Source organism: Carassius auratus, chromosome 39 (genome assembly GCF_003368295.1).
Source record: "Carassius auratus strain Wakin chromosome 39, ASM336829v1, whole genome shotgun sequence".
NCBI classification, from domain to species: domain Eukaryota; kingdom Metazoa; phylum Chordata; class Actinopteri; order Cypriniformes; family Cyprinidae; genus Carassius; species Carassius auratus.
The window spans coordinates 3,096,273-3,116,964 of NC_039281.1; the positions used below are offsets into that span (position 1 = coordinate 3,096,273).

At 36.1% G+C, this 20,692-nt stretch overlaps 2 protein-coding genes across 10 annotated transcripts; one reads left to right on the plus strand and one right to left on the minus strand.

Annotated features, from left to right (window-relative positions):
* Positions 1–243: 243 nt before the first annotated feature.
* On the plus strand, positions 244–18,027 carry LOC113057685 (bromodomain-containing protein 8-like). Of its 9 annotated transcripts, none has more exons than XM_026225146.1 (20): positions 244–374; positions 797–893; positions 2,188–2,257; positions 2,348–2,397; positions 2,709–2,831; positions 2,909–2,989; positions 3,575–3,639; positions 3,797–3,939; positions 5,663–5,854; positions 7,457–7,559; positions 7,842–7,967; positions 9,106–9,290; positions 9,405–9,899; positions 10,051–10,253; positions 10,338–10,430; positions 10,518–10,586; positions 11,428–11,710; positions 13,675–13,767; positions 15,770–15,814; positions 16,730–18,027. In XM_026225146.1, exons 1-20 carry the CDS (start codon positions 356–358, stop codon positions 16,811–16,813), a joined length of 2,619 nt encoding a protein of 872 aa, XP_026080931.1. In that variant the 5' UTR covers positions 244–355; the 3' UTR covers positions 16,814–18,027. The 9 variants fall into 9 exon arrangements, with proteins under 9 accessions (XP_026080931.1, XP_026080932.1, XP_026080933.1 ...); XM_026225147.1 differs by having other exon boundaries at positions 16,754–18,027; XM_026225148.1 differs by lacking the exon at positions 15,770–15,814.
* Positions 17,605–19,699, minus strand: LOC113057686 (DNA damage-inducible transcript 4-like protein). The gene is made up of 2 exons (XM_026225155.1): positions 19,426–19,699; positions 17,605–18,830 (listed from the first exon to the last, which is right to left on the minus strand). Exons 1-2 carry the CDS (start codon positions 19,580–19,582, stop codon positions 18,379–18,381), a joined length of 609 nt encoding a protein of 202 aa, XP_026080940.1. The 5' UTR covers positions 19,583–19,699; the 3' UTR covers positions 17,605–18,378.
* Positions 19,700–20,692: the final 993 nt, after the last annotated feature.

Genomic DNA, 20,692 nt, shown 5'->3' on the forward strand with positions numbered 1-20,692 from the left:
ATTAAAATATCTATAAGGAACTGTAAACTAAACGTTTGTCATGACATCCCTCTGTCTGCATGATAAATAAACTATAAGGGAACTGCAACCATTGTGCTATTTAGTAGTCTCAATAATCTCAAAGTGCATCTTATGTGTTTTCTGTATTTTACTTAATTTAAGTTATCTAAACGAGTGTCATGATTGGAGTGTATGGACATCGATCCCGCTATCTCTTGAGCGAAATCAGCGAAGGGAATCTCTGTCGGAAATATATTTGTGCGACAGCTCATAGCGCTCCTATGGGTGTTACACTACAATAGTGCCGGCGGAAGTGAGTAGAACCAGCCGCGCGGCCTGTTTCATATAGGTGAAAATGTCGACCGGGGTGGGAAGTAAGTGTTATTTTATTTCCTAAACAGAGTCACAATACAGTCTAAAATCAAAGCACTTTGTAAATTGGATTCTAGAGCATTTTATACCATGTAAATAGAGCAACTAATGCTCTTAGTAACGCTGTTGTGAGCAGTTTAGTTGCTGCGCTAGCTGGCTTCATGAAAACAAAGACGATCAATGTTTACATTGTCAACACACATTTCTCTCTGTTCTTGAACAAAATGTGCTATTTCACGTTCTGTGTTTGTATTATAAATTATTTTATGTTGTATGAATGGTGTATGTTGTTTTAAATAAGTCGCTAATGTCACACTGCATTATGATAAGCATTTTTTTATCGCAACATAATCCAGCCACCCACAAAATTTTGTTATGAATTGCATTGAATACAGTTTCAAAAAACACGAGTTTGTTATTGTAGAACACAAGATGCTGTCTCTGGGTCCGACTGAACCCTGGTCAGTTCGGGAGAAGCTCTGTCTGGCCTCCTCAGTGATGAGAAGCGGAGATCAGAACTGGTGAGAATAAACATTAACCCTCAAGATCTTACAACTGTATTAGGATTGTAGCATGTTCAACAATGCAGAGCTTTATCCCGCAGCAGTGTCTGTATTTGAGCTTTTCCTAATATATGAGGGCATTGTTCAAACCCTTAAGCAAGGATTTGAAACAATCTTCTTTACACAGGATTGTGGCAGTTGAGTGTTAATTGTTATGGTTAGGACGTAATTAGTTAATAGTTATTTTGTGTATATTTCAAATATTTTTGAACTGAAATCACTTTAAAAGAAATAATATATGATTTCCTTTCCATATTCTAACAAGAAAATGTCTATGATAATTATTATATTTAATGGATAATTTTTTAATAATAATGAATTAGCGGTGCAACACTTTGCTCCTGTATTTTCAGAAAATAGTAATTTAACATAACATTTAACATTGACAGTTTCACAATTACTATTTACTAGTGAATTAATGTTTATTTTTGTCATAACTTGTGAAGTTTTTTTTCTCAAACATGTTTTCATTGTAAAGTTTTAATAGGATTATTACAACTTAACTCAATAATAAGACATCTATGATCATTTGTAATTCAATTAATAATGTAATGAAGTAAATTAAATGGTATTATAAGTAGTTAATAAATTAATACAACTAATTCCTAATATTATGTTTCAGTAATAAGTAATCAACAGACATTGCTTAACCGATCAGTTGTAGTTTGTGCAGTGTAATATGCATATATATAAGATTTTATTTAAAATTACATTTTTGACTGTTTGAGGATAAAATCATTAAAATATAACAAAAATAAGAATATTTGTATGCACATAATATGGGAACCTCTAGTAAAATTATTCTATTCTTGCCTTTTTTTCGATTAAAATTATATTATGATGTAATGCAGAATGACAAAAATAAATAAATAAATAAAATTATATATGTATATGTAGCCTATAGATAGATAAATAGATATTAATTTCACATATTTCAAATCATGACTTTGGTTTTTCAAAGTCCTAAAACATAGTTTTTATTTCCAAGTTTATAGTTTGAATCTATTATCCAAATAGTTGTAAATAAAACAAAGATTACTGGAATATTGTACAATAAATACTATTTCAGTTTTTCGACTTAAAGATTTTGCATGAATTTCAGTGTGATACTTGTTTCTTTGTAATTGTTTAAGTTTACTAGTAATTTCTGAGTGGAAATTGTTTCTACTCCAATTTTTCTTTAGTGTATGTAATCATTTATAAGGAGTTGCTGTTAAATGTGTATGATACACACTGTTATATTTTTTGTCAGGGTGTCAGTAAGCAGAGCCATCAAGCCGTTCTCAGAGTCTGGACGACCCCCAGACTGGTTCTCTCAGAAGGTAATTTAAATTAGTGACTGTCATTGTTTTATCAGTATTAGTGGTTTGCTTAGAGATTTTTGCTTTAACATGCCAACATGACCTCTGCAGCATTGTGCCTCCCAATATTCTGAGCTGCTGGAAACCACAGAGGCCCCAAAGTAAGTAATTCACTCTCTCTTGTCCTTAAAACATTTGCGCTGAGCATCTTAATTAAATATCACCATTGTGCTTGCAAAACCCAAAAGAGAAACATTTTACGCTCCTCAAATGGTCTGGTCTCAGTAGACAATGAAAAATAATAATCAGCATAGAAGTTGCACTTTATATTTGCGCATAAAGCTTTTTATGATTTTTTTGCACAGACTTGGATTCTGGCTATTATCCAGTTAGCATGTTATAGTAGGATCGTTAACATTGCAACCTGAACCATCTCGGTGTATATTTTCACTGAAATTCGAACTCCCTGCAGACGTAAACGGGGTGAGAAAGGGGAGGTGGTCGAGACCATTGAGGACGTGATTGTGCGCAGATTGACAGCAGAGAGGATCGAGGAACTCAAGAGGCTGATTAAAGACACGCAGGAGAAATACAGGTACATCTCCACCTACTTCTCCCTCTCGCTTTCTGTATCCGTCACACATATGTGATAAATGTGTTCTGTCCCTTCAGGAAACTGAAGAAAGAGGTAGATTTGATCCAGGCAGGTCATATGGACCCTAAACTGGAGGAGCTGTGGGCAGATATAGAGCTGTAAGACAACTCTCTACCGTTTTTCTGTCATGTTATTTGCCTTTCTTTTTCTAACATGTCTCCCAATATAATGTAGTTTCAAACACTCTTGTAGTGATTTCACTTAACAAGCATTATTTCACATTTGTTTAAATCCTCTGAGAAATGGTGGTAAATATTTTTTATGAAATGAATGCACCATATTTCTTTTTTTATACATATACTATGTATTTTGAGAGGATTTCATAGGATTTAAAAAAATAATCTTATGTAAAACAAATATTCTAAAAATACATATTATTCTGTATTTTTTAATGAATGGCTTATATTCCTCATAAATATGTTGTGTGTGTGTGTTTTGACTTAATTACTATTATTAGTTATTGCATTTGGATATATATTTAGATATCAGTAACTAGTACTGACAGCTATAAAAAATGTTTTATGTTGATTAAATTAAAGATCAAAGTTGTCATTTTTGCAGTATGATTAGTAAAAACTGAACGCAGACAAAACATTTTATTACTTGTAATCTTCTAAACATATTTTAAACACAAAAATTCTGTAAACAACCAGCCATTGTGTACATGTCTTCATGCTTGTCAGAAAGAGGAAGCAGGAAGAAGAGGAGGCTGAGCAGAAGAAAAGGGCAACTGAGGCAGCATATCAGGGTGAGATTTACATTCACTCAGCACTTTCTTAAGTTAATGTCTCCACAAAAGAAACTAAATTAGTTTTTGTTTTTTTAACCTTGGGCTTATTTCTGGGGATGCAATGTATATTTTGCGTAATGATTAACTTATAGAATTTTTTTTTCTTTCTTTCCAGTTCGCCAGGCAGCTAAAAACACACCAAAGAGAGTTCCCAGCGTGACAGTACGTTCTCCACCCAGTGCTAGTTCTGCCTGCATGGATGTCTCACAGCCAGACACATTGCAGCCAATGACGGACGAATCCTGTTCCAGTCCAAAGGTGAAATCCTGTCTCTTTTTAATTAAAATTTTCAGTCCCACTCCCGCAAGATTCTGACCCATGCCCGCCCGCCCTCTACCACAGAAATATGTTATCTTGTCCCGCTCCCGCCTGCAAAAGCCCGCATAAAAGTAATCTGTAGATTTTTTTCAGTACATCTAAGAAATTAACACGAAATGGTTCTGTAACATCTCCTAAGCATAAATTCATAAACAATCCCAATCAAATATTTGTAATTTCAGCATCAACATTCACAAACCAATTATTTTTTACAGTTTTTCTGAATTGCTTAAACACTAAACCCCAACCTCTGAACCAAATTCTCACTAGCTTAAACCAATTTTTTATTATTTGTGCTGAAAAATGCTAAACAAAATCAGCAAAAGTTGAACACAACTAAAGCACAGTTGTCATCGTTTACACACAATGACTCAAAATTATTCACACTTGTTTCTGATGATGTGATCAAACCAGCTTTGAAAAATAAGAGTTAGTTCAGAATGCACAAGTGGCACAGGTGAATGTTGATATGAACAACAGATGCAAATCATCTGCAAAGTGCATGTAAGAAGTGAAGGATAAGGAAGAAAAGGAGAGAAAGAGTAGGGTCTAAAGTGTGTTATCAAGGCTGGATCTGTCACACCAGAGTTTTTTTTATTTTTTTTAACTTTTTATATTTGACTAGCAAACAAGACAACATTTACTTGTGATGTGGACACAGTCCTCAGGCCGGACTCGAGCAAAAAGACATGATGCTGAGACAGAATGAATTTCTCATTGACCCTGATTTTACAATTGCACAACTTACAGTATTTGTGTGCACTTTAACATGCTATTCATTTAGAGTTTTATTTGACTTTTTGGCCTTTGCTGTTGGACTCGCAGTATTTTTTCAGTATCCAAGTGCTGAATATATATACAAACATTAAGTACTATTCAGTACAATACCATTCTTGCAGTACATACAGTAAGCCTATACATTCACCTTAGTTGCAGTTACTGCAGTGCACTATACTTTTTAACAGAATTGCAAAACTGTTTACTCAAATACATTCTACTTTTTTATGGATGCTGTGTTATCCATTTTTCTCAGTACTGTCTAATTTATGCTCTGTAGTGTTTATTTTATTAACTTGTGTGTGTGAGTAGTCTGAGAGCACCGTTTGATTTTGAGTGCAAGTGAAATGGTTTTGCAGTGATTGTTTGATTTTGATCCCAGCAAACAGCGTTCCCTAAATTATCACGAAAAGCTGACATCTCAGTTCATCGAACTCTTATAAAGCTCTGTCATAACACAATGAATAAATGCACAATGAATCTTTCACAATGTCTACACTTCGTGTGTTAAAATGGGAGGATTCGTGAGCATGAAATTTCAGCATTGCTGTGAGTGGATTCTATCTAACGTGATATAAATGGAAACTCCTAGCTTGTGCATACTAATAATTGTAATGTTAATGTTAGTTGTTCTTTTTGATAAATAGAACAGATAAATAACAATGTATGTTATTAGCCATTTTATGTTTAGATATTTATATTTTGCGGGAGTCCCGCAAATCATTTTATTCTCCCACCATCCCACGCACCCGCAATCATCCATCATGAGTTGTACCAAGCCGCACTCATTGGGTACCATGTTGCATTGGGTACCACGGTACTCCCGCAGAAGTGCAGGTCTCTAACTTAAAGCCTAAGAGGTACAACTCTTGATTTCTCCATATAGGCTCAAGGACTGTCCGTCTTCATGCCTGTGTCAGAGGTCACGGGTCCAGGGCCTAAAGAGTCAGGTCTGAGCCCTCTGATAGATGACTCTCCACAGAAGAAGCACCTTGCCCCGAAAGCCACACCACCTCCCTCCCCGCTGCTGTCTGAATTGCTGAAGAAGGGCAGTCTCATCGCTGCCAGCTCTAGACTGGTGAGTGGGGAATACTTTAAAGGATTAAAAGTTTAAGCCTTTGGCTTTAAGTGGCATGTCACAGCAAACAGGATTTTGCCTGTGTTATGTCCCAGACCCATTCTCCCTTTCTCAACCCTACATTCATGTCTAAATTATATTGTCCTATAAATAGTCACCAGAACCCAGACAAATTTCATGGTAGTCAACATACTCTTAAAGGGTTAGTTCACCCATATAGCAAATTTATGTAATTAATAACTCACCCTCATGTTGTTTCAAACCCGTAAGACCGCCGTTTATCTTCAGAACACAGTTTAAGATATTTTAGATTTTGTCCGAGAGCTCTCAGTCCCTCCATTGAAGCTGTGTGTACGGTATACTGTCAGTGTCCAGAAAGGTAAGAAAAACATCATCAAAGTAGTCCAAAACGACGACTTTATTCAGCATTGTCTTCTCTTCCGTGTCTGTTGTGAGAGAGAGTTCAAATCAAATCAGTCTGGATATCCGGTTCGCAAACGAATCATTCAGTTCACCAAATCGAACTGAATTGTTTTAAACGGTTCGCATCTCTAATGCGCATTAATCCACAAATGAATTAAGCTGTTAACTTTTTTAATGTGGCTGAAACTCCCTCTGAGTTAAAACAAACCAATATCCCGGAGTAATACATTTACTCAAACAGTACACTGACTGAACTGCTGTGAAGATGAACAGAGAGCCGAGCCAGATAACGAACAATAGACTGACTCGTTCACGAGTCAAGAACCGTTTCTGTCGGAAAAAAAACGCATGTTTACCAATATAAGTCAGAAAGCAGGTTGTATAGAGATGTTTTAGTTTTATGAATGTACCCTTATAGATTTTCAACATTTTCATATTAATATATGTGACATTGGACCACAAAACCAGTTTGTTTTTTAATTATTGAGATTTATACATCACATGAAAGCTGAATAAATAGGATTTCCATAGATGTATGGTTTATTAGGATCTGACAATATTTGGCCGAGATACAACTATTTGGAAATCTGTAATCTGAGGGTGTAAAAAAAAAAATCTAAATATTGAGAAAATCGCCTTTGAAGTTGTTCAAAAGAAGTCCTTAGCAATGCATGTTACTAATCCGAAATTAAGTTTTTATATAATTACAGTTTAATTACAAAAATTTACAAAATATCTTCATGGAACGTGATCTTTACTTAATATCCTAATGATTTTTGATATAAAATAAAATCATAAAATCATTTTGACCCATACAATGTATTTTTGGCTATTGCTGGAAACATACCCCAGCAACATGTTTTTGTTTTTTGTTTTCATTTGAATTTTGTAATAATGTTCCTATGCACTTTTCTCAAATGTATTGGTTTTTTTTTTCTTTCTTTTTTTTCTCATATTAATTAGGCAATATTTTGAATTTGCATGTAAGGTTTTTCATTTAATATTTATTTTGGTTTTATTTCATCTTAATTAAAAAAAAAATTATAAATAGTGTTAATTTTAGTTAATGATAATAACCCAGTGTAGATTAGAAACTAACCTATGATTGGTTTTGGTGCACGAAACCTTGACTATCATTAAAAGTGGAGATAAATTGTTGTGGGTATGTGTTCTGGGCAGGTGGTTGAAGGGGATGTGGCCACAGGTTTGAGTAATGGATCTCATGGAGTTGAGCTTCACACTGCTGCAACTGCTCTGCCTGCTAATCAAGACATTACAGCCGGTAAACACACACACACTCTTCTTTCTGTTTGTTTTAAATGTGTGTTCTTCTCTTCAACCTTAAACATTTTCTGTGTCATTGAACACACTGATTTTTGAGTTATGCTCTTTGCTTTGGTTTGGCTATTCTTTAGCATTTTTTTCCATGCGTTCTGCATTCAACTTTTAGATTTCCTGCTCTCTGTATTCCATTTATTACTGTGTGGTTTGATTACTGTGAAAGTAGCTGTGTGCTTTAGTGTGTGTGTTTGTAGCGCTATATATGTGTGTCTCTCTGTGTCAGATGCTCCTACATTATCTCGTCTGTTGGAGAGTGCCACCCCAGTGCAGCAACCTGTCAGTGCTGATCCCACTAAAACCCCCACAGTGGTCCCCCCCGCCCCGGACCACCTCTCTGTGCCCAAAACAGGTCTTTGATCTTTGTTTTCCTCTCTTCAGCTCTCTCTGTAGAAGTCAGTTTGTTTTGCTCAGGCAGTCATGTGATCAGTTTGTGTCATGTGATGTGCAGTTCATCCCATAATCTTCATCCAGTCACAAATCACTCAGACTGCACTGACTGCGCTACTTCTTGGATTATATTTTAGAATAACCGTTAATACAAATAACAGTTTGTGATCAGAAAGATTTTTTATTTATTTAATGAAAGTATCTTATGATTAACAATGCTGCATTTATTTAATCAAAATACAGGAATAAAAAGTAACACTGTTAAAACGGTTTCCATGTTATAATTTATTCCTGTGATGAAAAGCTGAATTTTCAGCATCATTACTCCAGTCTTCAGTGTCACATGATCCTTCAGAAATCATTCTAATAGCTGATTTGCTGCTCAAGAAACATTTCTTATTATCACTGTTCATATTAAAGTTATATATTATTTTTTCTTTTTTTCCATTATGCTTTGATAAATAAAAAATAAAACCGCAATCATTTGAAATCGAAATCTTTTGTTGCATTTTAAATTTATTTGTCACTTTTGGTCATTATAATGCACCTTGGCTGAATAAAAGTAATAATTTCTTTCAAAGAAATGGCACTGATCTAAAAGGCCAAATTCAGCCTTTAAAGGGTTCACCACAAATTTAAAGTTCTGTCATGACTTACTCCCTCCAGTTTTTGCTGTAGGAGTTATTTTTTTCTATTGAATTCAAAAGAAGATATTCCGAAGAATGTTGGTAATCAAACAGTTAATGGTAGCCATTGACTTCCATACTATTTTCTTTTTCCATAATATGCAAATCAGTGGCTACAGTCAAACAATTAATGGTAGACATTCACCTCCATAGTATCTTTTTTTTCAATACTGTGGAAGCCAGTGGCTTACCGTGAACTGTTTGGTTACCAACATTCTTCAAAATATCTTCTTTAGTGTTCAGCAGAAGAAAGAAACGTATACCGGTTTGGATCAATGGTAAGTGTGAGTAAACAATGACAGAACTTTCATTTTTGAGTTAACTTAAAAAGTGTCATCATTTCTTCAGAGCACTCATGAAGCAGATTAACCATAGTAAGAGTACTCTAAGAGATGTGTTTCTTGTTGTGTGTAGGAGCTGTAGCCGTTGCTGAAGGTTCTGGAGCAGAAGCAGTAATGGCAGGGTCATCCACGCTGGCAGAGGTGGAGGGGAAAGAGGCCGAGCTGGTGGAGGAGGACACTGTGGTGTCGGTGTCCTACATGGCACACGAACTGGACCTGGAGACCGTGGGAGACATCATTGCAATCATTGAGGAGAAGGTATACACACAGACACGCATACAAGCAACTATGGACCGTTGTGATGATGGGATTGGTTGCTTTTACTTTCTGTTGCCAAATCTGAAATGAAGTATTGAAATCCTTCTGTCTCAGGTGGATGATCCTGTGGAGGTTTTGGACGCAGCCGCGGTGGAGGCGGCTCTCTCTCTCTGTGAGGACCCAGTGGTCGGGGGCCACTCCCTCACCAGCCCTTGGGAGTCACAGACCTTTAAGGCAGAACCAGAGCCCATCGTCCAGCAGAGTCCTGCCCCAGCGGTTCCACAGAGCTGCCCTGACCCTGCAGGTGTGCAGGGAGAAATGGAGGTTCTGGCAGAGGAGGCTACAGAAACCGAAGCGCTTGACGGAGTGACAGGCGACACTGTGGTGCCTGCCGCCCCTGATACAGAGCAAAGCCAGGACTCTGAGATTAAGATTAAGATTGAGAGCGACCGGCAAGGAGAGGGAGAAGGAGGGATGGAGGAAAAGCAGCAGGAGAACAGAACCCCGATTCTGGCCGTGAAGTGTGAGGGGGAAGACTGGGTTCAGCCAGAGACTGTGACGCCCTGTCTGGACTCCGAAGATAGCTCAGCCTCGGCAAAAGACACAAAGGTATCAGCTAAGAGTTATTTGACATTGAAGTAATATTTCACAATGTTAACATACTTTATTTACAAATAACTTTTAGCTTCGTTATAAATTAGAAATGAATAGTAAATTATTAGTAACTCTGCGTTTAATATTCCTTCTTCAAATGCTGAAGGAGGTGAAGGAAGAGGATGGAGGCAGTGAGATGGATGTGGATGAAGGGATGGAGATGAAAGAGTGTGGCGATGGGGACGGAGAAGGGCCGTATCTCTCTGAGGTCGATCCTCCTGCCAGTGAGAGTGAGGATGGATACGGCAGTCACTCTCAGCGCTACACCACAGCGGACTCCACCGCCAGCAGCCCGGCCTCATCACAGTTGTGAGTGTCTGTGTTTGTATGTTAGCGTGTATTATGAGTGTTTTAATCTTTTGTCTGCCTTTAACAACTCCCTCTCTCTCTCAGCTCCATGTGTAGTGAAGATCAAGAGGCCTTGCAGGCTCAGAAGATCTGGAAGAAAGCCATCATGCTGGTGTGGCGGGCAGCGGCCAATCACAGGTGAGCTTCTCATTCATACTTGCATCAGCTTCTGTTTTATGATGAGCACCGTTGTATGTGTTTGTCATTTATTGTTTTGTGTTTCAGGTATGCAAGTGTGTTTCTGCAACCTGTGTCTGATGACATCGCCCCAGGTTATCACAGCATCGTACACAGGTATCAAGATGAGATACTCTTATCCTTTTAAGTGTGTAGGGCCCTGTGAAAATGTGAACATAATCATGGAAGCCAATCATCAAAATGGAATTTACTGTATTAGACAGAATTATATGTTTTGGGTGAATAAACCAAAAGCATATGAATGCAATAAACCAAATCAAGATATGGACAAGTATCTGTAAATATTAATAATAAAGCCTTATTAAATCATGAATCCAGAAAAATGTTCAGACAACCCAGAATTTCTGAAATTAATTAAACTGTTCATAGTTCATTTATTTTACTATTATTATTATTATTATTATTATTATTATTATTATTATTATTATTATTATTATTATTTATAATTACATATATAATTATTACATTTACATTTATAATTATAATTATTATTATACAAATTGTAATAAATAATTAAATAGTTAGTTTCATGAATTCAATTTCCCATGCTTTTTATTAACAAGTATTTAAATGATAAAAATTAAATCTAGAAAAATGTGAAAACTTAAAACATTTTATAGGTCCCTAAAAATTTAATTTTGGTTTAATATATTGTCGTTAGATAGTATAAGTTTAATGATTTCAAGGGAACAGAGACCAGCTTTTTAATTACTATAACTACTGATATTTAATTCAATAGAAAAAAAGGAAAAAAAAATAACTACAATTTGAGAATTTGGAAAAAATTAGATTAATTTCATAGGGCACTAAACATTAGTAAGCATTTATTCATCTTCATGTTTATTTGTTAGCATGTTATTAAGGGAATAGTTCACCTGAAAATGTATTCACCATCAGAACATCCAAGATGTAATCTCTGAAATCTCCACCTCCTCAGACCGATGGACCTATCAGCCATCAAGAAGAACATTGAGTCTGGGCAGATCCGCACGACGGCGGAGTTCCAGCGTGACATCATGCTGATGTTCCAGAACGCGGTGATGTATAACAGCTCGGATCACGATGTCTACCACATGGCCCTGGAGATGCAGAGGGACGTTCTGGAACAGATCCAGCAGTTCTTGGCCACTCAGCTGATCATGCAAACATCAGAATCAGGCATCAGCACCAAGAGCCTGCGCGGAAGGGAGGCCAACCGCAAACAAGACCCCAATGAGAAGGTTAGGGACACACATGCATAGTCACGCACACACACACACACAAAGCACAAGTGGAAACAAGATGCTGTGGAGAAGGTTGGAGGAATATCGTCTCACACACACACACACAGTGAGCACTATAAGGAGACATAATCGCAACACTTTTACTGCTAATTATTTGGCCAGTGACATTTAATAGACAAACTTATATTGATGTAATAGAGCAGATCATTCATTGAGACAAAAGAGAGCTTAAAGAACCAGGAACACATTAAAGGAGATTTAAGACATGCATTATATACAGCTATAATCATTTATATTTTATTAATTATTTCATTTATATTTTTCATTTTAGTAATTGTATGTGCTTTTGTAATTTATAGTAGTTTTAAAACTTTTTTAATTTTTTCAAATAATATGTTTTAATGTTATTTTTTTATATAATATAAAACATTTACAAAAATAAAAAAATATTTAAATATAAAAATTTCAGTTTTAGTTAGCAGTAACAACACTGGATTGTTGACTGAAATGCATGTGCAGTTATGAAGAAAAATAGCAGCTCTAGAACAAATCAAGATACTTTATCCAAATCCAGGATATAGGCTGAGATGTTTTTCAGAGAGCAGGCTGGAAGCTTCAAATGTCTCAAGGACGGGACATCAGAGTACATCAAAGAGTCTGTAGACATGAAGTGAAGTGCTGTGGACCGTGTAACGGTTTAGAAAGAGCAAGCTCGGAGTCATAGAAAGGAAAGTGAAAAACATCTTCCTGTGCACCACAGCATGGAGCATTATCTGTGAGGAAAACGCTGTGGGATTGGCTCTTAATTCTGTCTCTGCTGAAGCAGCATTAATTCAAAAGTGTCCTAAAAACATAATTTTAAAACCATTTGCCTCAAACTATCGGCTGGCAATGGCACCAAACAGCCAGCACCTGCATATTGACCTGATTTCAGTCCATCTGAGATTGAATGGGAAAGCACAAACTGATGCATCATCAGGAAATATAACTCGTAATGTCTTTAGCCTGCAGACTTAATGGTTGTCAATACACACAAAATGGATTTGCGACCACGGGCTGCACATGACGTTGTTGTAATGCTCACAGGTAATCTGCACAAATAGATTTTCTAGCTCTTAATGGGATGGCTGCGCTCAGAGTCGTTTCAGCACTCAGTCCCTGAGCTAAGTTTTATTTAAAATCCAAAAATGCTGAAATGCAGGAAAAAGTGTCACTGTCCAAATACTTTCTTTACAAACTCAGAAATGCAAACCTTGTATATAGTGAATCTCACAAAACCTGTCAAAAACTTGTTCATATTTCAACCCAAAATGAGAAGCATGAAATAAGAACCACGTTAAATTGACATGAAAATGGTTCTGTTTCTTTATGGCAAATATGAAATACAGTGCATTTAGAAAGTACTCAGACCCCTTAATTATTATGTGGCAACCTTATGCTAAAATGCACATAATTTCACAGCAATCCATACAATAATGACAAAGTTAAAAACAGACTTCTAATGCCTGCATATTTATTAAAACGAAAAAAATAAAAACTGAAATATTGCATACATGTGCAATAAAATGCTTTTCAAAGAGGCATCTTTATGGACTATGGAGTGTGGATGGATGTGAAAAAAAAAAAAACTTTTTAAAATACAAGAATATATACAAAAAAAAAAGATATATAAAACTTTTAAAACTACAGCATTTGTGAGTTATTGATTCTGTCTGAATGCACTGTACTTTTTTGTTTTTGGAAGAAATGGGGCTGAACATGTTTTTGTAAGAATGATCCAGAAGCAATTTGGTTTCCACATGCTGCTCATAGATGAAACCCCTTCTTGATAGGACCCAAATTAAAGACGTTATGTCCCTTACACACACACACACACACACACACACACACACGAGTGAACTGCTGAAGTCCCTGACAGTAAGGTTAGCGTTACTTGCACTAACACACAGTCTCGTATGTAGACCCTGAGTCCTGCACACAAAGACCCTCATTTAGAGCCAGAACCACCAGCCAGAAGGAAAAGGAACAACTCCAAACAAGACACTAATGAGAAGGTCAGTGCTGTACACACACAAACATGAACTCGCAGGTGAGAATCAAGGGCACTGCAGGTGAGGTGACTTCTGTACTAACCCATGCACAAACACAGGGAGTCTAACCCTCAAGAGTTTCTCTTCCAGGTTTCCACATGGCACCATATTTGAGGCCTAGTTGTTCTGTAAATGATCGTATCACAAGTGTGGTTATACGCAAAATAATCTAACATTTTCAGAAATGTGGACGGAATATCTGTTTATCTATATATCTGTCTGTCTGCTTTCTTTGTGTGTGTGGATGTCTATTCATATAAATAAATAAATGTGTACATACATACATTACATGCATGCATGCAAAATACCGTTCAAAAGTTTAGGGTCAGTATGTGTTTTGTTTTTTTACGTTGAAAAACATTTCTTATGATCACCATGGCTGCATTTATTTAATCAAAAATGCTAGAAAAATATTTTAACGTATTGTAAAATGTATTTTATTCTTTGATGCAAAGCTGAATTTTCAGCATCATTAGTCTTCAGTGTCACATGGTCCTTCAGAAACCATTCTAATATGATTTGCTGCTCAAGAAAACATTTGCACAATGTTTCTGGATTTTCTTCAGTATTATTTGATGAACGGAAAGGTCAAACAGCATTTATTTCAATTAGAAATATTTATCAGCATTATAAACGTCTTAACTTTGGCTGACCCCAAACATTTGAACAGTAGTGTATATCACTATATTATAGACAGGATAGAAATGTGATTTATGTAAACAGTGTATCCGTGTATGTGGTGTAAGTGTTGGGTTAAACAGGCTCTTGGTGTCTTATTTTGTCGAATCTGTGTGCCATTTTCATTTATTTTTTAACACACACCAGACCGAAGTCAAGAGTATTTTTATTTTGTTTGCATGGTTTCAGTCTCAGTGATGCTTTCACACTGAATTTTTTGCTGTGTGACTGTGATCATTCAGATGACTGGACGCTCATTTCATCACCATCTATTTGAGTTTGTGTTGGAGTGCTGCGCTTGTCATGGAAACGGTTCCAACACACTCACACATACATGAACACCTTAATCTTCATCCGGCTAACACGTATACATGTCTCTATTACTCATCAACTCCTCAAATCCTCCCTTCAGTATCTACATTCATAGGATCCTCCTTTTTCCATCTTGATTCCATCCTCCTTTTCTTTCTCAGCCGTGTGTCTACATGCAGAGAAGCTTTCTAGGGTGACCAGATGACCATGATGGAAAACTTTCCATCCTCCAACATGTTTATATACGGGAGACCTGAGTTCAAGTCCATATCCAACCCGCTGTAAAACTTCATGTTTTTGATTTAGTCCACAACCATCTAGAAACACAATCTAGGAAAGCAAACCTTTTGTTGATCTGAAGTCATCGTGAGATGTTTTTCAGATGACTGGCAATGTAAATGGTCAGCCAGATTAAAAAGAGTGAGTCTGCTAAATGTGTAAATGTTAATGAATAATTAATATCATGAGTAGATTTGATTTTATAAGTGATTAATAGGTAGATTAAATCATTTTATTGTCTGAACAATAAAATAAGAGCATCTCTATCTACTTACAATCTTTTGTCAGTCATTTTGCACATGCATGACATATGTATATATTTCTTTATTATATCGTCATGTTTCAAAGGGAACACACCAGATATCCCATCCATCCTTGTCATTTAAGGCTACATCAAATCACTGCATTGTCAGTATAAAACGATTATTTATAGCAATTAAACTAAAGTTAAAACTATTTAATGGGTCAAGTGAATGTAAGTCCGTCGGGACAATATACGAAGTGATAAGGCTCATAAAACATCTGGTCATTCTGGTCTCTGCGCATGTCTCTGATGTTTTAGATTAGTATACCTGGCGTTTGCTCCCAAAACTCCTGCTTTTGCTCTGTTGTTCATGTCTGTCTCTCTGGCTATTTTTAGAATCGGTTTTAAATAGTGAACTCTCTTTTTCTCACTGTGCTGTTTGTCCTTCTACAGGACAGCCTATCCATGGCCTCTCCTGCTTTCCTTCTCTCTCTCTTTGTAAGTATCCAGGTTGAAGATCAGTTATTTCCCAGTCCCCTCTTACCAAACACAAACACACACATATGTTCTGTGACAGTTCTCTGTTTGGTTCGAGCTGATCGATTGCACCAGGATTGATTTTGGACCATTTTTTTTTAATGATATCCAGGTTTGTATGCTAAAAGGTTGTGAGCATTGTTATATGTTTAGCAGAATAATCCATTAAAAATTAAAATTGGATAATTTATTTCTATTTTTTTTTTTTTTTCAGAAATACTTTTTTATTCAGCAAGGTTGCTTTAAATTGTAACAAAAGATTTTCAAAAAAAAAATTTCTTTTGAACTTTCTATTAAAAGAGTCCTGAATTAAAGTATTCTTAACAGATTCCACAACAATATTTTTTAGCCTATTATAATTATTTCTGAAGGATTGTGAAACTGAAGACTGTATGAATGATGCTGAAAATTTTGCTTTGCATCCCAAGATTAAATACATTTTACAGTGTAATAATGCAAATAATGCTTCTCAATTTAAATGTTTTAGCCTTAACCCTTAGCCTTGGTGAGGATTTATTTATTTATTTATTTTTTTTGCGTAAACTTACCTTTGAAATATTTTTTTATCGTCAAGAAATACCTTAAGACACAATTCTTCCATGTGCAGCTTTAACTGTCAACTAATTTACTCCTAAACCACATTTTTAATGCTCTTTCCCTAACGTTTATCTAATCAGTTTTTGTTGTTTTTAAGCTTGTACTCTTCGGTTTCGTTACTATGTATCGCGCAGTTCTGATGCCACTGTCTCTCTGAGATGATTCGTTTGTTCTAGTAACACGTACACTTCCTGTCCAGGTCAAAGCTAGTTAGTTTCTCACACTGATGGTCTGGTGTGTTAGGGCAGTGGATGACAGGCTGTTTGCATTCTCTCACAGCCTCCTGCTTCTCTGCTCTTCCAGGATGGAGGCACCAGGGGGCGTCGCAGTGCCATTGAAGCCGATATGAAGATGAAAAAGTGAACTGAGATGTCTCACTCCAGCTGTTATGGAAGTGCAAATAGGCTTTATTTCCGTTTCTTTAAGACGTTCTGGCTAAGTTTAGTTACTCAATGCCTCGGTGGTTTGACACAGCAATTCAACAGTCCAATTACAGAAGGACACATAAAGAAGGGACTTTTTAAGGGCTTGACCCTCTTTCACAGAAATCGTTACTGAATGGTAATTGAATGAATTACTTAGACCTGAAAAACTGGTCAAGTGTGTCCTGAGACCAGACACACAGGACAGGACACACTGACCATGTGTTTGTTTGAGTTTAGAGCAGTTAGTTCAAAGTTTTTGACTCGATGTCACAATATAGCTGTTATTGGTCTTTTTAAAAAAGCTGAATGTACCACCGTCTTGACCACTGGATGGTTAGAAATCAGGGTGCCATTTTCTAGAACGGAGAATGAAACCTTACAAGCCATTGTTCAAAAAGATTACTATCGCCTTATCAGTTGTGGAATGCTGATCGACGGAGGAAAGAGCAATAAAAGAACGCTTTTTTTCTTCTGTAGGAATGAAGATGGATCCTAAGTTTCTTTAAACTTGATTTTTTTGCCCTATCAGGATCATGGATGCTTTGGATTGCAGTTAAAGGCCTACTGTACTACGTTCAGTTTGTTCTCGTTCTTAAAGAGAGTCATAATAATTTGACATCTGTACGTTTAGAAAAAACATAGTTTTGTACAGGGTCTTTGTGTACAGTGTTTTTGTATATTGTGTCGTGAAATGTTTTAATAAAACAGGAGTCTGCAATTACACAATGGTATTTTAAGAATAATTTATTCAACTTGTGCTTTCAGACAAAAACTGTTAGTACAAATGCTTCACTGGGAGGACAATACCAGCTTGTCCTGTTCAAAGTCACGAGAAAACACACCGATATCCATGAATGATGTCAGCTTACATCAGCCGGGTGATTCATACAGAACATGCACCCTCCTATATCCCTGAACATCAGTAAACAATAGTGAAGAATCACAGCCGAACATTCACAGTCGCAGCACACCCAAAGATGATCTGATGACACGGGTCGTGTCACCTGACAATAGTGTTTGTCTCAGAGCACGAGATAAGCAAATCAACATAGTGTGACATCTGAAGGTTTAAGAGTGGAGCTTTGCCATCAAAATAATAAATACATTTTAAAATAAACTAAAATAGAAACCAGTTATTTTATAAAGCATAGACTTAAAAAAAAAAAAATTTATATTCCTGACCCAAAACTGTTGAATGATAATATTTCTGCATCAGGTGCTCTGTTATATACACATTCTATTTGTATGTATATTAATGATCTTTTAGGCAATATATAATGCAGTATTTTAACAACATAGCTGTTCATTCAGTGTAAGAAATGTCATTTGCACAAGATCAACTTCTGACATTCAACATTATCAAAATTAAACCCCTTTCAGTAAACTTGGAAATACACTTATGTAACAGTTAAAAATAATGTGCAAAGTGAACTTTTCCTAAACTTGTCCTCCTCGGGAGACCTCAGACATGGTTTTCTCCTTTTTATTTTTAATACCACGCTTTTAATAAAACTCAAGTACAGTAGGAGTGGCGGATGAATAGAGTTTCTGTTTGATCAGCCGATATTCACGTCTGAGGCTCAAGACCTTCCCGCCTCCGAACAGGATCTTCAGCGGAGGCCATCCGCTCAGATCAGGCTGCAGGACCACCGAGACCTCGAAGGTCGGTGTGAGACTCTGATCGGGAATGATGGTGCCCAGCTTTAGTAGTGTGCCCTTGCTTTCCATGAACATGTGGATCAGTGCGCCTCGTATCCCACACGGCTCATCCATGGATGAGCGAAGGATGTCTCGGGCCACACGTGCGGTCATGTGCCGGGGCAGACGCAGCTCCTGACACCTCAGACTGGCTCCTTTGGCCTCATAGAGGCACTTCTCAATGCGTTTGGACAGGTTGAGTTGAAGACACGCATCATCTTCTCCTTCCTCTTCCAAACTGCACTCAGATCCCAGACCTGTGAATGAGTAAATAGGAAGGTTGTGTCAGGCTCAGCTGATCAGACAGGAAACTTCATGCCTCAGCAGTTTGAGAGCGAGCGATGGCTCATTAGATTAGGATCAAGAAACGAACACCGTCAGCCTGTAACACAGAGCCATCAGCTGATCTAAGCGGTCATGAACCATAGCCAGAATTAATGTTGCAATTTTGGAAAACTGGAGCATTGTACATCCCTACTCATGTGAGAGTGTCATCTAAATCACGTCTAATGTAAACGCTTTTGAACATTAAAAAGGAAGTTTTAATACATTGTCACAATATATGGGGTTAGTTGTCAGAATGGTAATATTCTGTCAATTTTAAATATATAAAATAGAAATTTATAAAAATAGAAACAAAAGACGTGACAACTGGCATCAACATTCGTTTGACTTTTTAAATTGACCTTTGCTTTGAATGACATCCGTGTTTTTTTTTTTTTTACATACCAAATTTACATTTATGAGCTAGGTTATTTAAAATCAACATGAAAAACCCAGACTTTGAATTTATAGTTAGTGAGACAGAGCCCCTGTGACAACTCGCCCCGGTTTCAGGAATATGATACTTACTTGATGAGCTCTGTGCTTTCATGAGTCTGCCGCAGTGTTTGAGTTGGTCTCTGTCGCATCTGAAGTGCTTTAGAAAGCTCAGGTCCTCTGCCAGGTTGTCCGGCTCGCTCCTGACGGTCATCCCGTTCCCGAACACGAGAGCTTGTGTATAGACCATTTTAACGTGATTTCCTCCGAGTGTTTCCCCGAGAGCTCGCCAAACTCTTCCACTGACCGCTTCTTTGTTCCGTCCATGAATGCGAGAGGCTGAGATGTGTAGCTCCGCTCACGGAAGCCTGTTTTATACCGAGCTCTGTGAGCTCAGCTGTCTGTGATGTTGCATCAGCTGAGGTTTGTGGGAGGGGCGACAGACCAGACGGCACGAGTACATGCAACCGAACCTGCTTCTTGCGAGATATATGTATATATATATATATATATATATATATATATATATATATATATATATATATATATATATATATATATATAACATTATAGAAATATATAACATTTAGCCCTAATCCAAAAAGTTTATATATATATATATATATATATATATATATATATATATATATATATATATATATATATATATATATATATATATATATATATATATATATATATATATATATATATATATATATATATATAATTTTATATTATATTATATTAACTTTTTGGATTAGGACTAAATGTTATATATTTCTATTATGGAAATTGTATGTTTTACTATCTGACTGGTCACTATTTTATTAACCACCTTTAAGCTGTTTTATTATTATTATTATTATTATTATTCACTCAAATATAATCGTGTTGTATTTTTCTAGTGTTTTATGTTTTTTTCTCTTTCAACCATTTTAATCATTTAACTTTTTTTAAAATAAAATTGCAATACAATATTTATTATATTATTATTTAATTATTCACGAACAAGGCTAAACTTCTTTAATCAGTAGCAGACAATTATGGGAATATTACAGCATTATTATTATTTTATTTTACCATTTATTTATTGTATTTTATTTACTACTACTTTTTCCACAATTTTTTTTACACTTGAAACTTTTTTGAAATTCACCTGCAATATTCATTCATTCAATTATTTATTTGTTTTTTTACATGTACTTTCTCAAATGATACGAGATCACAAACATTACTAAACTACTTTCATCTGTAGCAGACAATTATGGGATTAGTATATAATTTATGTATTTTGTTTATTATTTATTTTTTCAAAAATTGTATCTACTTTTACCTTTTCCCCCCGAAATTCACTAGT